This window comes from Eublepharis macularius, chromosome 17, assembly GCF_028583425.1.
Source record: "Eublepharis macularius isolate TG4126 chromosome 17, MPM_Emac_v1.0, whole genome shotgun sequence".
NCBI lineage: Eukaryota > Metazoa > Chordata > Lepidosauria > Squamata > Eublepharidae > Eublepharis > Eublepharis macularius.
In genome coordinates this window covers 22,091,170-22,109,491 of record NC_072806.1, presented here as the reverse complement: position 1 = coordinate 22,109,491, position 18,322 = coordinate 22,091,170, and the positions used below count along the sequence as shown (strand labels likewise).

Here is an 18,322-nt window from a genome sequence, read left to right as displayed (position 1 = left end):
ATGGTGCTCCTTGGCGAACCACATTTGAGCGTCTTGCCTTCCCACTCTGCAAGTATTCTGCTCTGAAAAACCTGCTCCTGCCATTTGTTATGCCAAGACACTAATCCTCACAGTAGGTGCTTTTATTATCAGCGTTCTTGGATCAGTTATTGGTACCTGTAGCCAATTTGGACCTCTTCAGATGGCAGGTTGCGAAGGTGACCTCTGGGTACCGACCCCACTATTTCTCTCTCTCTCTCTTTCCCTCTAATGAATATGGGAGGTGCGGCAGAGCCACAGCCAAACTCTGCTGTTACTGGCACCATTCTGCTGGTGGAAAGAGACGCTAAGCGAACTGCACTCCAGGATCTCTTGGGGATGGCTACTCTGCATGCCAAGTGGTTCTCTCCCTTGCTCTCCTGGTTGACGTTTGACCTTATGTGCAAGGGAATGGGTGTTCTCTCCCATACTATAGCAAGGACTGGTGTGAGGCTGTCTGCAGGATGGTCAGCAGTTGAGCTGGTGGCTCCAGAAGCCCCCTCAAAGCAGAGATGATGGCCTACTCTCTCAGTTGAGAGCACAAGTGAGATGTGTAGATTTGGATGGATAAAAAGAGCTCCTTCAAGGCTGTCTAACTTCCAAAATGGGCTGCTTACCTCTGGTATCTGACAGGCTGCACTTGCAGAAAAGCGCATGAGTTCGGGGAAGTGGCTCTGGATATTCTTTGCACCTATGTACAGATCATCTGCTTCAGCACTGAGCTGTGGCCCTTTCCAGGTACACTGAGTCCGCTCAGGATGGAGCCCACACTCCTCCCCTCAGCTTCCTTCCTTCTCTCCCTCCTTTCATGTTACCCTCTATCCTTCACTCTATATATACCCAAACCTCAGCATAGCAACTTAGTTGCAAGATTTCTTCCCATGATAATTTACACCACCATCCCGACTCCCTTCCAGCTTCAAAATAAATTAACATGAGTTTCTCCAGGCAGTGCTGGAGTGAAATAAATAAATAATCAAATAAATAACAATGATAGCCCAAGGAAGTATCTTCTGTGAGCAGTTTGTTCAGGAAAGGGGAGAGGGGAACCCAGAGGATCCTCTTTTCTTTCCCAGAGTCCAAAGTTCCATGGTAGAGTCCAAGTTTGTTCATTTGCTCAATGTGTCTCTTACACCCACACGTGTTTTCACCCCAGAACCCCTCCCAAACTTTTGCCAGTAGAAATTAGAAAAAAAATCATGCCTCTCCCCTCCTTTATCAGCCAGATCCTCACATCCTTAATGGGAACATTGTGAGATGATCCTTCACTGAGCTTTGCTGAGAACTTGCACTTCCAAGGAGAGTTTTGCATCTCCTATGACGCTGCATTCTTTTCATGGGTGACTCAGCAGTTTCTTCCCTGGCATGCCCTTCCTGTGGATTTCTTGATTCCCAAGTGACAGTTTGGGCCAGCTACCTCTCCCCCCCCTTCACTGGTGGGAGAGATCCAGCACCTCCAGAGACACGATGAGAAGACTCTGGATGAAACGGAGAAGGGACAAAGAGACTGGCGCTGGATGGGCCTAGGAACCCTAAATTTAAGTAGGGCATGCCTGGGGAAGAGACCGGGTTGGGGAGAGGGCAGAGCCCGGGTTCTCCAGCAACCCAGGTGTTGGGGCTCAAAAGCCAGTGCTCTCGGAGCTGCTGCAGCTGTTGTAACTTGGGCTGCGGCTGTGGCTGCGTGTCCGGCTACGGCTGTGGCTGTGGCTGTAGCTGTCATAGCTGCGGCTGCGGCTATAAGAGTAGCTGCTCAGTGAGCTGGAGGATGACGGGCTGGGCCGGTAGTAGGGGATCGGACGCTTGCGAGCACTGCAGGCAGAAAAATGAAATCAGTTAGCACCTGGCGGCAGTGGTGGGATTCGCACTGGATTTAGGTATGGGGGATTTGGCTTTGGCATTGAGGGTAGAAATGAGCCAGCAGGTGGAAAAGAATATGAATATATGTGTGTTTGTGTATGCATATATAAAACCAAACTGGCAAGGAATATTGGGCAAAGTTAAGATCTTAACTGAGGCCTAAATATGCATCTTGAATAAGGTAGTGTGCCATTATTTTCAAGATAAAAGAGAATTTAACAAAAATTAAGAGAAAATTAAAGATTTGGCACTCTGATGAATGCTCAGTTTTGCAACTACCATAGCTAACGAACACTGAGTGAACTGTGCAAAACTCACCTTCTTTCACATTATTGTTTTATTTTTTAACCACTCAGTATTTGGGGGGGAGTGATTCTCATCTATACCAAAATGTCCAAATCAGCAAGTTTTTGAACTCACATTTTTGGAAAGTGTGTGACAAACCTTAACGTTTAAAAAACTGAATTTCCCAATTGTGGTGATAAAAATTTGAGCCTTGCCATACATTCCAAATTCCACTATTTAACTTGCCCGGATCAATTTGAATTGTTCGATTCAAACCGGTTTGTGTTTTACCAGAGCAAGTGAGAATATTTTCCAGATTTAAAATCTTGTGAAATGTGAATAGGCACCATGTACCAGCTGGACCTCAGCCTGAGTGAATTCCTCAGTTGGACTTGCAACCCTCACAACCACGCCAGCCTCCCCCACAATGCCAAAGTTTCCACCTTTCAAGCCGTTAGTCCTTGGTTAGCCAGCTAAAATAACAAGAGTGTGAAAAGGTTAATAGCAATTGTGTTTTTGCTTGTGAGACCGGAGAACTACCGCTGCAGGAAAACAGAAATTAGGGGTTAGTTAGAGGGCAAGATTTGCCATTGTGACCCCTCCCTCTACTCCAAACTGCTGATTCCTTGACAGATATTAAATTCACTTTGGAGACCGGACAGAGAACATTACGGTCTTAAGTAGAGTTTCACCCTTCTAGACCCATTGACATCAATGGATTTAGAAGAAAGTAATCTCCTTCAAACTGCACTTCACACATGGATATTTCTTATAGCCCAACTTCTATTTCATCATGTGAATGCCATTTGATGAGGACTCCAATGAAGGAAGTCTCTGTCCAATCCAGAGAAAAACTGCTGCCTCTTTGAGGGCCAAGCATCACTGGGAATCTGTGTTTTTTGATCTGCACTTTTTGTGGTGGTTGATCCACACTCTGTCATGGAAGTTTGCTGGGTGACTTTGAACCTGTTGCTCTCTCACTCTTAGCCTAACCTCACTTATGGGGTAGTTGTAAGGATAAAATGAAGGAAGGGAGAAGGATGGTGTAAGTTGCTTTGGGTTCCCATGGGGGGCGGACAAAAGTGTGGTATTATTATTATTTGAAATAAAGAAAAGAAACAAAATCTAAAACTAATAAAGCTCACATTCATACACCCCCTACCGTCCTCTCCCTTCTCCCAGAAGGTGTGTCAGAGTCCACAAGACAGAAATGTGTTTAGTGTGGGAAAGTGTTGTGCAAGAAGACTACAGACAAGGGCCGATTCCAGACGGCCCCCTGCCTCGCGAAACGTCGCGCGTTGTCGCGCAGAAAACGCGAAATATCGCGTTTTCTCGCGCGAGTTTTGCGCGACATCGCACAAAACTCGCGCGAGAAAACGCGATATTTCGCGTTTTCTGCGCGACGACGCGCGACGTTTCGCGAGGCGGGGGGCCGTCTGGAATCGGCCCTTGTCCCCCATATCTGTCTTTGGTTAAAATTACATTCTTGTGATAGTGAAATCTGAAGGTGAAGGCTTATGAAAAACTGGAATGGTGGGTGATGGAGATTTTGAAGAAAGTAGAAAGGGTCTGCTTAGCTATCACCAAGTCACCCATGGCTTAGCCACCAGCCAGAATTTTGTTACAGATTTTCGGTACCTGACTCTCTCTACCAGTGAGAATCTTGCTACCAGCCAATGCCATAGCCAGAATCTCACTATAGCCCCCACAGACACCCTTGCCTCCTTCTCCGACCCATATTGCCAGAGACATTAGTTAGTGAGACTGACAGAGACAGAGAGACGAACAAAATATAGCTCCACAAAGCCTCACAGAGTGGTGGATTCAAGGAGACACAGCGGGGTCCAGATGGGAGGGAAGGTTACCATGGTAACCTGGCCCTGGCAGCTATGTGCTCTGCTTGATGTTTCTCCAGGAGGAACCTTGAGATTGGATGGAAAAGGAGAGGTTTGCAACATTAATGAAAGGAATGCTCCCGAAATTCTCTTCTTCCGAATTTTCTCCCCAGGCTTTTTTGGGAATTCCGAATTTACCTTTTCTTGGTTCTAATGTTTACCTAGTGATCCTTCTGGGCTCCATAAAGCTGGGAGAGTCACGCCTTCTCTTCCGGATGGGGGAATAGCTTCGGGAACGACGTCGGGTGCGGGTCGGTTCAGTGTCGCTGTGCCGGGTTCGTGGCTCGTTATCCTTCTCTCTAGATGAAAACAAGAGTCTTTTAGACAGGTATATCAGGGACTTGAGGTCTTGAGTGAGGTACCTGAAGGTCCGAGTCTGGGTCTTTTGCCTTGAGAGGAACTTAAGATCATGTGCCTCAGTGCCCCCTCCTTAGGCACAAAAGGGAATGGGGTATGTGAAACACCAATCCCAAGGACTAGCAGATAGTACACATGAATACACTTAACACTTAGTCTAATTATTGCTTCATATAGCTCAACACTATATGTTTTAATCAGCAATGGTTCCCAGGCAGAGAAAGGTCCTCAGCTCTTACTAACTTAAACTGCATATCTAGGGGTGTCAAATCTTTGACATGCAAAGCACAAACCTCAAAATCAAAGTACTGTGCCCATAATGATTAAAATTAGTCCATGCCATACTGGTATAGTAGAAACAATTGAGTATGTTCTTCTATACTGTCGGTTTTACCAGAACATTCGGAATATACACACCTCACTCCTTTTATGCGCAATTACCCTGGTAGATCAAATCAATTTTATATTTCACTCTTTCTTGGTGATTGCTGTAGTGAAATCTCCTTTAAAGTGGCTAAATTTTGTGCCCAGACATGTTTAATTAGGCAGAAGAACATGGCTGCTTCAGGAAATTTAGGAAATTTTAATTAAGATTTGTACTTTATGTCTAGTATGTTTTATATATTTATGACATGTATTTATCACATTTGTCTGTTGATAATTTTGACTTTGACTTCTGATCTAGAATCATAATAATAAATACTGATACTGAGTAAAATTAGCCCTTCCAGCCTCATTACACATTCCAAAAAGGAAGCATTGGCCATGGGATTGTAGCCAAGAGTTGCGGACATCTCACCTGCTGCTAGTGTTTTTTTTCTGTGATCCAGATCGTGTCCTGCTGCGTGCAGATCTCTTTTCCCGGGATCGGGACCGGGATTTTGATGGTGACCTACTGGAACTCCAAGTGCTGCTGCGTGACAGACTCTTCCTTCGCCCTGAATTGTGCCTGGAGTGTTTGACTGGGGGCGGAGAGCAGCTATGAGGTCTTCCCCGATGGTGCCTTTCCTTTGTCCTGAAAGAGGCAATAGGGTAAGATTAGGGATGCCATGAATTTCTCGGTAAAACTGTTTGGCAGACAAACTTCCTTTGTAGGACACTCATGATCAGACTGTGAGCCGATCAGGGATATGTTTGGATGCTATCGAGCAACTTGAACCATTGCTGAACACCAAGGTGCCTGTTGGTCAGAAGACAACTCTTAGCTGATTGCCTGGGAATCGCCTGGGAGTCCAGTTCTTATCCACCCAACCCTCTTGGCACAATAATTAGTGACGTTGCAAACGGAAGTCCATCTCTCCCCTCCAAGTTGGGCAGGGAAAGAAGCAACATTTTTAATCTCTGAATTGCAAAAGGGAGAGGAGAAAGAGCCCATTTCTCACCGATTCTCTGCAGCCCAAAATGACAGCTTGGGGTGGGATGAACAGAAAAGCAGGACTTCTGATAAAACCTCTCCCCCTCACACGCTTACAAAATTCACTGCATCTCAGCATCTGGGAGACAGCAAAGTTTCCAGGATGGTTGATCAGAAGAAACTGACTTCCAGTTGATCAGCTGGGAGTCACTCCGTCCTGATTCTCCCCCTAAAAAGTCCTCATAAGTTGTGGAATGTAAGAAGGGGGAAATCTTTAAGCTGTGGCCATGTGGTCTCTGTCTACATCTTGTAGAGGGCTCTTTATTGATTTTGATGGGCACAGGGTGTGGCTAGCTGGTATCATGCTCTTTGCTTGGCATGCTGGAAAGAAGCAGCAGCATTCAGTTCTGCTTAAGGGAACTGTGGCTCATTTCACCCTCAAGGTTAACATCGCCTTTTCTGAGATGTCGACCTGATCACTGTGGCTTCGGCTTTGCACCCATGCGTTTTATACTGTCTGGTGCCGGTTCAATTTGGAGTCCTTTTGTTCATTTTATACTAAATATATGGCACTGGTTCAGTCGCGGTCTTTGCGGGCATCGAATGTCAAGTCACTCCTTTCTTAAAAAACTTTGAGCACAGCTGAAGAGGTGAGCGTGGGGGGAAGGCACACCATGCCTGGCTGGCCCCCTGCTCTGCAGGGTGGTGGTGGTGAGAGTCCTGGAGCAGATGTGCATGCCCAGCCATTCCTGGGCTGAGCTGCAACTCAACTGGGGCGGGTGATCAGCTGCTTTGCAGCCAGGATGCACCCTGCTCTGCTTTGCCTGGGAGGGCTGCAGAGCAGCTGAGAGCACCCGGCGCAGCTAAGCCGCGGATTGCAGTGGTGGCGCCGGGATGAACTCTGCTCCACTTGGCCAAGGGAAGGCTGTGGAGCAGGAGAGGGCCATGTACAGCTGAGCCGACCCCAGCTTTTAAAGACCCTTTACCAGTGAAAGATTGAAGTAAAGATGGGGGGGGGGGTTGAAAAAAGTTTTCTCTTTGCAGTGCAAGTCACCGTTTCTTTTGAAAAGAGATTGTGCAAATGGGGATCAGCTGAGGATAGGAGCAGGGGTGTAGACTTTCCAATTTCCCGGGGGGGGGGGCTGGGGCTGGGCTGGTCCTTAAAAGAACCGGGGTCCAGTGACATCATAAGGAGGAGCTAATGACACCACAAGGAGGGGCTTCCATTGCCACCATCTATGGAGGCAGGCCCATGGAGGATTTAGGAAGGGGCTCCCCACAAATTTAGGGGGACCCAGGCACCCATGATTATTACCTGCTTGAAAATTGAAAAAGGATTGGAAAACATTTTCATAAAAATTTTCTCTTGCATTGTTTGGCGCATATATTGTTGCTAGTATGTAAATTTTGCCTTCCAGAAGCCTGATTTTCAGAATCATATATCTTCCGTCAGAGTCTCTTAATTCTTCTGTAGCATTTATTTGTAAATTGTTTATATAAACTGCAACTCCTTTTAAAAATTATAAATTCTTAATAAACACAGAAATACATAAGAGCAAAAAACAGGATCAAAGCCCCAAAGAATCATGGAAATTGTAATATAAATAGGAGTGGACAGTCCTGTGTTTCATCTGCCATTATAACTGAGTCCCTCATATGAGTTTGTCATTGCTTGCCCCCCTGACCAAATTCAAGGGGGCTTGAGCCCCTCAGCCCCCATGTAGTTCACCGGTTGCCTGGGGGGGGGTCAGCCCCCCCTGGCCAAATCCGGGGGTGGGCTCGAGCCCCTCAGCCCCCTTGTAGTTTACACCTATGGATAGGAGTGGCTTCTGAATGGTGCCGACCAATCAAAAAGCAAAGCGGGGAGGGGGGGGAAGAGTGGAAGAAGCGTTCATACTAGCATTAATAGGGATAAGCCCGACTGGACAGCTGATTCAAAATTAAAGTCGCATAATGTAAGCAGGGAGAAAAAGTGGACAAATGGCAAGGTTGCGTCCCATTACTACCTTGGTAGTGTGGAGCCGCTGAAAACATGGGACGCGAACCAGGTAATGAGTCAATCAAAGGGCTGAGTGTGAAAGGCAGGTTAGTTACCTTGAAAATGTACCTTTAGTCAACAGAGATCTCGGGTCAGCTAGCTGGAAACTGGAAGACCATTGCTTTTGGAAAATAAGTGTTTAGATTTGAAATGCAAATATTATCAATGAAAAAGTCAGAGTGTATTTTTAAGGAAAAATCTTAGATGGGGCGCATTAGAATGCTGTGACTCAACTCTAAAGTGGTAGTTCTGTATCAGTGCAAAATGGACACAATTTTTCCTCTTGATCTGAAGGGGAAAATTAAGCTGCAGGTAAAGGCAAAGATCTGATGTACAGAGAATAGACAATAGCAGCCTTTAAAGATTTTGTGCATATGTCTTCTGTACTCGCCTCCCATGATTTATTTGTCAGTTATGCTGCTTGGGCTTTGCTACGTCTGCTATTTTCTGCTACCTGCTTTTTATTTTCTTTGTGGAGTTTAAGAAACATTTAAAAATTCTGCTGATTTTGAGGTTTTGTGCGATTTTCTGGAAGCTATGGGCATGTGAAAACAGCCAAAATCTCTGTTATTTGCTGCCTCAGGGACAGTATTTCAGTGAACAGGCAGCATAGCAATGTTTTAAACAAACATTTTGCAAGTTGCTTTGAGTCTTGTATTGGGGAGAAAAATGGGGTAGAAATAAAGAACTAAATAGTCCCATAAAGGAAGCAAGCCAACTAGGAACACCCGCTAGAAAAATGGGCAAAACAAGACAGCCGAGACAACAGCGCACAGAAACAACACAGGCACATTTGAACTCCCTTTCACCCTTACCCCTTGCTGCTTACGTTTTCGTGTGCACTCCGTGGTTCTTTTCTGCCCCAGCTGTCGCATGGTATGGATGTGAGCTGGTGGACCCCTCTGAGTCACTGCTGTAGCCTGTATGGCTGACAGAGCGTGGGGAGTCCTTAGGGCCAGAAGCCTTTGTCCTGCCACGCCCTTTGTGCTTATGCATTGACGCAGATCTGGATCGGCGCCTGTGAAGGTGTTTATCTCCTCCAGAGCACCTCCCCGGTGATATGGACCGCCGTGGGGTCTTGAGGCCATGCTTCGTCCCCCTGCCAGCTTTGGCATGAGGTGATGGCGCTTCGGTCTTGACGTGCACCCTAGATGAAGGTGATGCAGAATCCAGCCTCTGGCAGAAAGAAAGACAGAAAAGGGGGAAGAGAAGGAAGGGGGGAAAGAAAGAAGGAAAAGAGAGGTTGTTTTTTTTAAAAAAAAGAACCCCCTCCCTGCCAGGGAGGAAGCTGCAATTCACAACGGCAATGCACAATGATTCAATAAGGCAGGCTACACAGAAACTACTCTGCACCTTGCTTCCCTGATCGACCTCTCGTTCTTACACAACGCAGCTCATGCAAATTTTTGGCATGCAAAACGAGAAAAGAAAAAAAAGGAAAGCAAAACAAAACAGGGAGAGTTCAAATATAACACCTTGAAAAAAATGGAAGTCTATGTTTTAAATCCCAAACAATATTGGAAAAACAGAAAACAGAAAGAGAACGGGTAAAGGGAGGTATTGGTGGATGGGGCAATATTATGGGAAGGATCCAAAGCAGGGCATGTGGATTCGGTAAAAAAGGTCTCCTTTTTTTGAGTTAGCCAATCAAAAAGGTGAAGAAAGGAGAGGATTATGGGAAAGGGTGACGTAGGTTATGGGAGGAGGATAAAGGTCAGGAGTGGGGGGGGGAAATCAAATTGGAAAGCAAAAGAAAACCACAAATGTCATCATTACTGAAACCAAAGAAAAGGAAAAAATGTTTCTGAACTCTTTCCTGGGTTTCGAACTTCTTAGCTGTGTGCAGAGTCTCCATCAACGCTCTAATCTCTTTCTCTTTTTTTCAATTCATCTTATATTCTGTTTTGTTAAATTTCCACTTTTTTTTTTTTAAGTCCCTCTTGGTTAACATCCACTTACCAAGAAAGTGGCATTTCCTCCTTTAGTAGGTAAGGTATGAAGAGAAGGGAAAAGCGGGCAATATAAGTGCATCATTAGATTGACAAAAATGCAAGAGAGAGAGAGAAGAGAGAGAGAGAGAAAGAGAGAGAAGAGAGAAATAAAAAAAACAAAACCACCCTTTCCTCCTACAGCCTGCCAATGAGCAATTGGGTTGACAAGAGGATAGCTCTCGGCCTCCTCTCACCTGAAAGGGTCAGAGAACCAGCATACCTTTGGATTGCTCAAAAATCCATCTCTGTGCCTTGGTTTGTTTCCCACCAGAATACAATCACTTGAGAGAATTTTATAAAGTACATGTCAGCCAGGAAATGTTAAGATTTACAGGCTGCAGTAGCCCGATGGGTCCAACCCTCCATTTTAAAAAGTATTATTGTTATTTTATTGCTGGTCCAAACAATACACTTCTGTTTCCATCCAGGATCTGGAACTGAAAAACCAGATTTGCCAGGAGCCGTCCGTACCTGATTTTGTTAGGCTCTACTCATAAGTTGCCAGTTTCTGCTCTGCCCCCATCCATCTTGCAGATTTCATCTCATCTCCCCTACAAACCCACCAGATTCCTTTGTGTGCCAGACCCACCAGGTTCTGTTTGTCTTGGCCTTATTCCCTGACAACTTAAAACAGGCCACTACTGTTTCAAACACTGGCAGACCCATTAGGAACTGGAAGACCTGTCAGAAGGACAAGTAATATGATCCATGTTCCCTTCTCGTCTTTCAATTCCCTTGTGGGAAACATCCCAGAATTTGCTGAAGGGGTTAAAAAAAAACCCCAAGCCCTACAAACTGCAGGAAAAACCCAAAATGGATTAGAATAACATAGACATTTTGTTATGATAAGGAAGTCATTGATAGGAATTCTGCTGTGCCTCAGAATTCAAGTCCCTCACGAGGAAGGGACCACCAGGGGTTTTGGAGATGTTTGGATACATATTTTCTTTTTTAAACCCATGCGACACATTTTTAACACTTTAACATTAGTTTAACTGGCATGATTATCTTCAGTGAATCCCGGGAATGATAGTTTGGGGAGAATTCTCTGTTAGAGGATCCTAGATATCTCAAAGAACTACCATTACCATAATCCCCTGGAAAGAAGAAATGGCTGAGAAACCAGTTTCATTCTGCTGTATGGATATCTTCACAAAACACAGAACAGGGGCATCTGTAACATGGTTTCCTCTGCTGGGCGCTGAAGTCTGGGAATTATCCCAGGCAGAGTTGCCACCTGTCAGCCTAGAGATCTTACACATCGCATTCATAAAAAGGTTCTGAAGAAGCGAGAAAGGACAGAGCAACTGTGACCCCTGCCCTGTTCCTCCATGGACCCCCCCTTCTCCCATTCTCTTTCCTCTGCTTGCTGTGGGATGAAACCAAAGACCCACTTGCTACAGCCAGTCCAAAAAAAGAGGCAAGCACAGTCTCTGGATTGACAACTGGCAACACAAGAGTGAAAAAAGATAATTTCTGTCCCTTGACACCGTCACAATCACAGCAGCCCTACAGACATAACAAAGTCCTTCTTTCACCGGGCATCTATCCAAGTTGGGACACCCCACATCTCTGGACTAAGAGATCGGATGTAGTGGAGAAAAACATTCCACTCCCATCCTTGGTTTGATATCCTCCGTTTCAAATTCTTGTTTCTTCCCTGGTGTGTTTTGGTCCATATTTGGTCCATTCATCTAGCTTGGCCTTATCTCCTTTGATGGGCATTAGCTCTCCAGGGTCTTAGGTAGAGAGGGATCTTCCCCAACCCTGACTACTTGAGATAACTGGACTGGAAAGTAAACCTGGGACCTTCGTCATGCAAATCATGTGCTCTATCCCTAAGCCTTTCCATGAAACTGTTAGTCACAAAGGCCTAAAGCACCTCCCTTTTACAAACACATGATGCTGACTCTTATTTAAGTCTTTGACTAGCAGTGGCTTTCCAGCATCTTCCCCGAGACCTGCTACCGCTGATCCTTTTGGCTTCCCATAGCCCCCTTGCTGACAATCCAGAAATAGCGGACAGCTCCTTTATTGTTTCTTTTCTTTTGGGATCATTGGGAAAACCCACTTGACGGATGAAGAATTTGAGATCTTGGTGTTCACATAAAAAGGATGCACTATTTTCAAAAATCGTGCTTTTTTCCTTAAAAGGTTTGCTCATTTTTGTTATGTTTTCATGTTTAATTTCCACTGCTTTCAATAGAAACTACTGCAGAGGGCCACTGAAGAGGAAGCTTGATCAAGGGCTACTACATTGATCTTTGGGGAAGGTTCCCCCAGTCCTTCACCTCAGCAAATGAGTTTGATACTCAGAAAAGGAGCCTGTGTCAGCAACGTTACCAATAATCTCAAAATAGCTCAGCTTTGACTCATTTTCCTAACAAATGATGCTCCGATAGTGATTTCTCCCGGTCGGTAAACATCAAATGAATGACAGCCAGTAAAATGTCTGGTTGGATTTGAGATACTGGGACTTGGGTTCAGTTCCTGCTCATGAAACTCACTGGGTGATTGTGGGCGAGTCACAGTATTTTAGCCTAACCTTACCTGAGAAGGGTTGTTGTGAGGATAAAGTATTTTCTTGAGCTTTTTGAAGGCATGGCAGAATAAATGAATTAACAGACAACATGACAGAATATTGGGGCAGGGCCCAGGTAATATTATTATGTACAGGCTAGACTGGTTTGAATTAGAGATGGGCACGAACAGAAAACCCCCCGAACATGATGTTCATTGTTCATTGCCATCCACGAACAGGGACTCACGAACAACCACAAACATGGCCCTGTTCACGAACATGTTCGTGGTTGGCTGTTCGTGGGGGCCAGCTGGCTCTCCTCCAGCCATCATCCAGGTCAAGATCTCTACCGCACCACTCCCAGAAACCTGACCTGAGCAGGCACCAGGAAAGATACCAATAATAAATAATAGCTTGGCCCAGAGCCTGGCAGCAGCCCTGGAACTTGAAGGGGTAGATCCCTATCCCACCACACACCAAGAAAATTCAAGCTCCAATGCACTCTCTCTATCAAAATGCCAACAGCAACTGTCTCTCCACTGCCTGCAAAGTCAGAGCTGGGAGCCCCCCTTGTCTTTGCTCCCTTGCTGTAACAAATTTGGAGCTCCACACTTGAAAGGAAGACTTGCCTATCAAGCTAAATTGGGCTTAGATTGGGGTTTCCAGGGCAACAGCAGGAGTTCAGACAGAGTTCAGACAATCCCTACCTAAATTGCCAAGGGAATTGATTGCAGGTTCCAGACTGTCTGACTTGCAACGACTACCAGTTTGTTTAGAACGGGGCCTCACGAACAGCTTGTTCACGAACAGCAGATTGGGCTGTTCGTGGCTTTTTTTTGTTCGTATTGCTGTTCATGCCCATCTCTAGTTTGAATCTGGTTTACAGAGTAATTCTGTGGAGGCGGTTACTGGATGGTTAAAACAGAACAGACTGAAGATGAATCCAACGAAGATGGAGGTCCTGTACCTGGGCCATGGGCTATCGGGTTCAGGTATCCGGCTTCCACCTCTTGATGGGGCACTGCTCATGCCCACTTCAATAGTGAGGAGCCTGGGTGTGGTCTTGGACACCGCCTTGTCTATGGAGGCCCAGATCATGGTGGTTGCCAGATTGGCGTTTTACTATCTTCACCAGATCGGGCAGGTTGCCCCCTACCTCTTACCCTGCAACCTTGTGACAGTGATCCATGCAATGGTCCCCTCCAGGCTGGACTAGTGTAACTCTCTACACTGGGCTGCCTTTGGGCCTCCTCCAGAGATTACAGCTGGTCCAGAATGCAGCGGCACGGCTCTTGACCGGGACACCATTCCAGGCCCATATGACACCTATCTTGTGCCAGCTGCACTGGCTCCCAGTGGAGTTCCGGATCAGGTTCAAGGTGCTGGTCTTGACCTTTAATGCCCTTAGTGTACTGGGACCAGCATACATTTGGGACCGACTCTCACCCTATATACCCTGGAGGGCACTTCACTCAGAAGGGAAACATCTTCTGGAGATCCCCGGCCCCAAGGAGATCCGTTTTACCTCAACCAGGGCCCAGGCCTTCTCGACCCTGGCCACAACCTGGTGGAACTCTCTGTCTGAGACAACTCGGGCCCAGCGGGATCTTTTAGCATTCTGCCAGGCCTGTAAGACAGAGCTGTTCCGCCAGGCTTTTGGTGGTTGAGGTGGGCAGGCCTCCTTTTGGCCTCCTACTGAGAGGGGAAAGACCCCCCTCCTGGTTTTTAGTTCATTGCTGTATATTAGCCTCTGCAGACCCAGTGATCTTGCAGGACTGTGAAATCCGCTGTCTGTTTAAATTTTGCTGCCGGTTTTAAATTGCTTTTAGCTATAAGTTATTTATTGTATATTGTATTATGTTTTAATCTGGGTGTGAGCCGCTCTGAGCCTGCATTATGGGAAGAGCGGACTACAAGTCCAATAAATAAGTCCAATAAATTCAAAAGACACAGAGAAAAGGAAGGGATCTGATTAAAAAGAGTTATACAACCCACATTCAATTCTTGGATTGCTATCCAGTCTCTAAACCCATTCCTGAAATGGATCTGAACTATCCCACTTTCCGTTAATCTCTATTTATCCATTGTCTCAATATGGTGGACATCTCAAGGAGATGAAATGCGAAAACAAACACTGTTAAAATGGCTGCTGTGTGCAAATAAAAGAGGAGTAATCTTGATGTTATTGTGTGTATGAGTGTAAAAAGATTTATTGTGTGTGTAGTGTTTTACTGATGCATGTCAGTAAAACATTGCACAAAAAGAATCTTGAGGCAATCATATGTATGATCATATCACAGATGATGTCTTTGCAGTGTTTCATCTGTTTGCAGATGTGCTTTGGTAATAAGAGGGTGGAAGAAAAGACATCGATAAAGCAAAGTAATTGAAAACTGTAACAACGCCACACAATTTTATGCAATTTTAGAAATTAAGAGTTAAGAATGTGTGGAACACAACTGACCAAAAAAAATTCCAGAACAATTAAGGAATGAAACTGGGGAAAATTCACTCATTTCTAGGCATATTTCTAGCCGAACTGATAACAGAGTTGGATTCAAAGGTTTTAAAAGGTAATATTTGACAATGGTCTGAGAATCGAAGCTTCCAATTTCAAAAAAGTTCTGGGCCTCATGTTGAAGAATTTGGCATGACAAAATATTGGCCATTGATCCTAGAATCTGAGACACTGAATGCAACCAAGAAAGATTCCCAATGGTCCTAGAGAGAAGGAAAGACTTCACATTGGCCAAGCTTAGCCCTCTCCATGAGCAGTAGAAATGTGACAGGGCATGTCTATTAAACATCATTCCCATAATTTATGCCTAACTCAGAATCCAGATGTGACCACCAAAGAACTATGTGAGTGTTGCTTAAAAGTGCACATACCCATGTGCAAAACACAAAGCCATTGGTGTGGTCTCTTATAATCAGCTGCCTCATATCTGAGTTCTTCCTTCCTTCCTTCCACATTTTACCAACCAACATTCAGCTATCACCCAAACTAAGGAACTGCACTGCACACCCTCCGACATTATACAAATAAAAACAGGGATGCCTAGGTTTTTATACATCCCATTCTCATGCCAAGAATCACTACATCACAGTTAAAAATGGTTGTCCGTTGTATTTTCTTTTTACTCAGGGGGAAAAAAGATGAATAGCTCACAACGTGTTTACCTTCCCAATGGCTCCAGCTATACTTCCAGCAGTATTTACAATCAGAATGATTATGATAAAAGGGAATGTAGGACAGAGGTTCAGAATTGAACCCTGCCTGTCAGACAGGGCAGTCCTATGAAGAGTAACTTTTAAATCAATGGAGTAACTCTGTACAGGATTGCTCGAGTGGGTGGCTGCACACAAGGATTTGCCATAGTGTTCATGCATGCACATTTAAATACATACCTGCGCACCAGAGCAAACATGCCTTTCTCCTCCCACCTCTTATCATTCAAAGATTTAATTAATTTCTAGAGGCATGGGGGGAGAGAGGGCTGAAGACCCCCCCCCCAATGGCAAATCTAGTGCATGTGTTTATACTAATAAAGCTTTAAGACACACACCCTCAATCTCCCATTCTTATAGAATTTTCTCAAATCACGTATCAGAACAGTGTAACCCTCTCCAATAAAGAGGGAGAGTTGGAACCTATGCAACTGGAGTATCAGGGGATTGGAATATCTATAGGAACCCAGCGAAGAACAAGGAGCATCACAGCCTTCTTTGGCCTATTCGGCTTTTCTTTCCCTCCCACAAACCCAACAGAGTACAAATCTCTTGAGTGCTCTTTACTGGAACAGTAAAATAGGTCTGGACTGCTTAAATCTCAAGTTGGGTTGCCAGAGATATAGGGGTGATATTTGGGGAGGCTGGAGTTTGAGGATGGACCGGGAGCTCAGAGGGGATGTGGTGCCATAGAGTCCACCTACCAAAGCAGTCATTGTCTCCCAGGGAACTGATCTCTGTATCCTGGGGAAACTTGAGGCTCCACCTGGAGGTTAGCAACCCTAATCTCAAGATCGCCTTCAGATGGCAAAGAGTTGCAAAATGAATGCATTGGTCTGTTGCCTTCTGGTTTATTGTCAGCTACAGTTTGGTCACCTATCACTGATCAGCGGCAGGATCAAGTCTAGGGGGGCAATTAGTGACCCATCAGCACCAGCCCAAGAAAGTTCTGGCCAAACATAGTGAGTGGCCCGATTTGCCCATCCAAAGCATTCCCGACTACATCGGAAGAGAGTTAGCAAGCCTTCCAGAGTATGCATATACCTACCGGCGAGACACCCTACGGAGGCTTCAGCATGAATAAAAAACAAAAGGAAATCAGTATCTTTGTCTACATCATTCACATTTCCACCACCATAACTACCTTGCAATATTATCATCATGGTTTTGGGGGTTCCGGCCATTTTAGCTAGAGGGGAGGCATGGTGAAAAGGGCCCAATTCATGCCAGAAGGGGCACAGGGTGCAAAGAGGTTTGAGCTTGGTGTCTTCCACATGCAAAGCATGCACTGTACCCTCTTCTAGATTGTCACAACCCCCAATAATGCTTCTCTTGGGAAGACCTGACTAATGGATTTAGTTGATGCTCAAAGGGTTAAAGGCCAAAGCAATCTATGTAGGGATAGACTCCAGGATCAAGATTCTCCACCCCTCTGCTTTGATTGGCTACAGGGTATGTACCTTACTCTGAAGTTTGTGGTCAGTTGCTTGAGTCTCACAGGGAAACTACTCGAGACGCCCGGGCACATGTCGGGTCCCGCAAGGTTCTCTGGGTAGTGTAGTTTTACAAAGAACAGCCGCTCAATTTGATTCTCCACAGGGAAATCTCTGTCTCTTGCAAAAAGCCTCGGCTCAGGTTTTCCTTCAGGGATGGTGTGGGGAAGGAAATCCAGGGGTTTTTTTTGCATGTGAGAGAATCTGCGCTGTGATTCTCCACTGGGGAGAAGAGCAGCGGGGGGATTCTCTCTCTTCCTCTCTCTTGTGAAAAGCCACCCTGGATTTCCTGCCTCCTTTTACATCCCCCCCCCTGCCCCCGAGCTCTCGGAGGAAAACCCAAGCTGAGGCTTTTTGTAAGAGAGACAGAATCCTTCCCATCACTCTTCCCCCAGCGGAGAATCGCATCGAGTGGCTGTTCTTTGTAAGACTGCACTACCCAAGGAACCTTGCGGGACCTGACACGTGAAGAACATGTGTCTGGTGTCTCGTGTAGATTGGCTCACAGTCACACTCCGGAATGTGAACTGTGACAGAGGCAAAAGATAAGGTGCAGCTGAGGACCACAGCAAAGGAAAAAGCTTGCCCAAACCAGCAGTCTTGTTTGCAGTGTTGGGGAAGGAGGGGATTAAGGCCCCCTTTTTTCTGTATTGTGACCTACATAAGACAACATAGCAGAAGTGCAGAATAAAAAAGATGACCTTTAAAACCAGAGACTATTCTGGGAGTCAGACTGAATCCCGGGGCTACTAGTTTCCCTAATTCAAACTGCCCTGAGGCGTAATATGTTACAGAAGAAACAGCACTCAAAGTTGTAGATGGCTCCTATTGGAAGACTGTATGCTCAAGTGGGGCTTTACTACAGGAGAAGTTATACAGAGATGGACGCCAACCTCCTCCTGGGTTTTGGAGTGGGAGGTCAGGATGCTTCTCCTCATCTGAATTTCTCCTTGAAATTCTGGAGTTCTGAATTGCCTGGTCTGGTTTCTGAAACGGAACGGATGCGCTAGGAATTCTCGATTGTTCTGTGTTTTTTTCTTTCCAAATTTTGAGCAGCGCACCATGCATAATGCAGTTAGTCCCAGCGCTAACATTTGCACATAGACAACATGGGGGAGAAAAGATGCTAATTTGTGGCAGGAATTGAGAGCTGTATGCAAAATTATCTGCCTCCTCACTCCCCCTAGGAGGCTGATGAGATAGAGGGCTTTGGGCCAGCAGGAGCCTTTGATGTGTTTGTTTTTCATAGCAGTTCTCTTACGGCACACGTTGAAAAATCTGGTTG

The 18,322-nt window shown here is 45.6% G+C and overlaps 1 protein-coding gene across 1 annotated transcript in view; it reads right to left on the bottom strand.

Annotated features, from left to right (window-relative positions):
* Window positions 1–1,637: 1,637 nt before the first annotated feature.
* Window positions 1,638–18,322, bottom strand: part of SRRM3 (serine/arginine repetitive matrix 3) — a 74,423-nt gene continuing 57,738 nt past the window's right edge. Inside the window, exons 12-15 of the mRNA XM_055000989.1 lie at window positions 8,634–8,980; window positions 5,212–5,427; window positions 4,217–4,354; window positions 1,638–1,827 (exon numbers count right to left, since the gene is read on the bottom strand). Of these exons, the coding sequence (XP_054856964.1) occupies window positions 1,638–1,827; window positions 4,217–4,354; window positions 5,212–5,427; window positions 8,634–8,980 (891 nt within the window). The remainder of the gene's footprint in view (window positions 1,828–4,216; window positions 4,355–5,211; window positions 5,428–8,633; window positions 8,981–18,322) is intronic.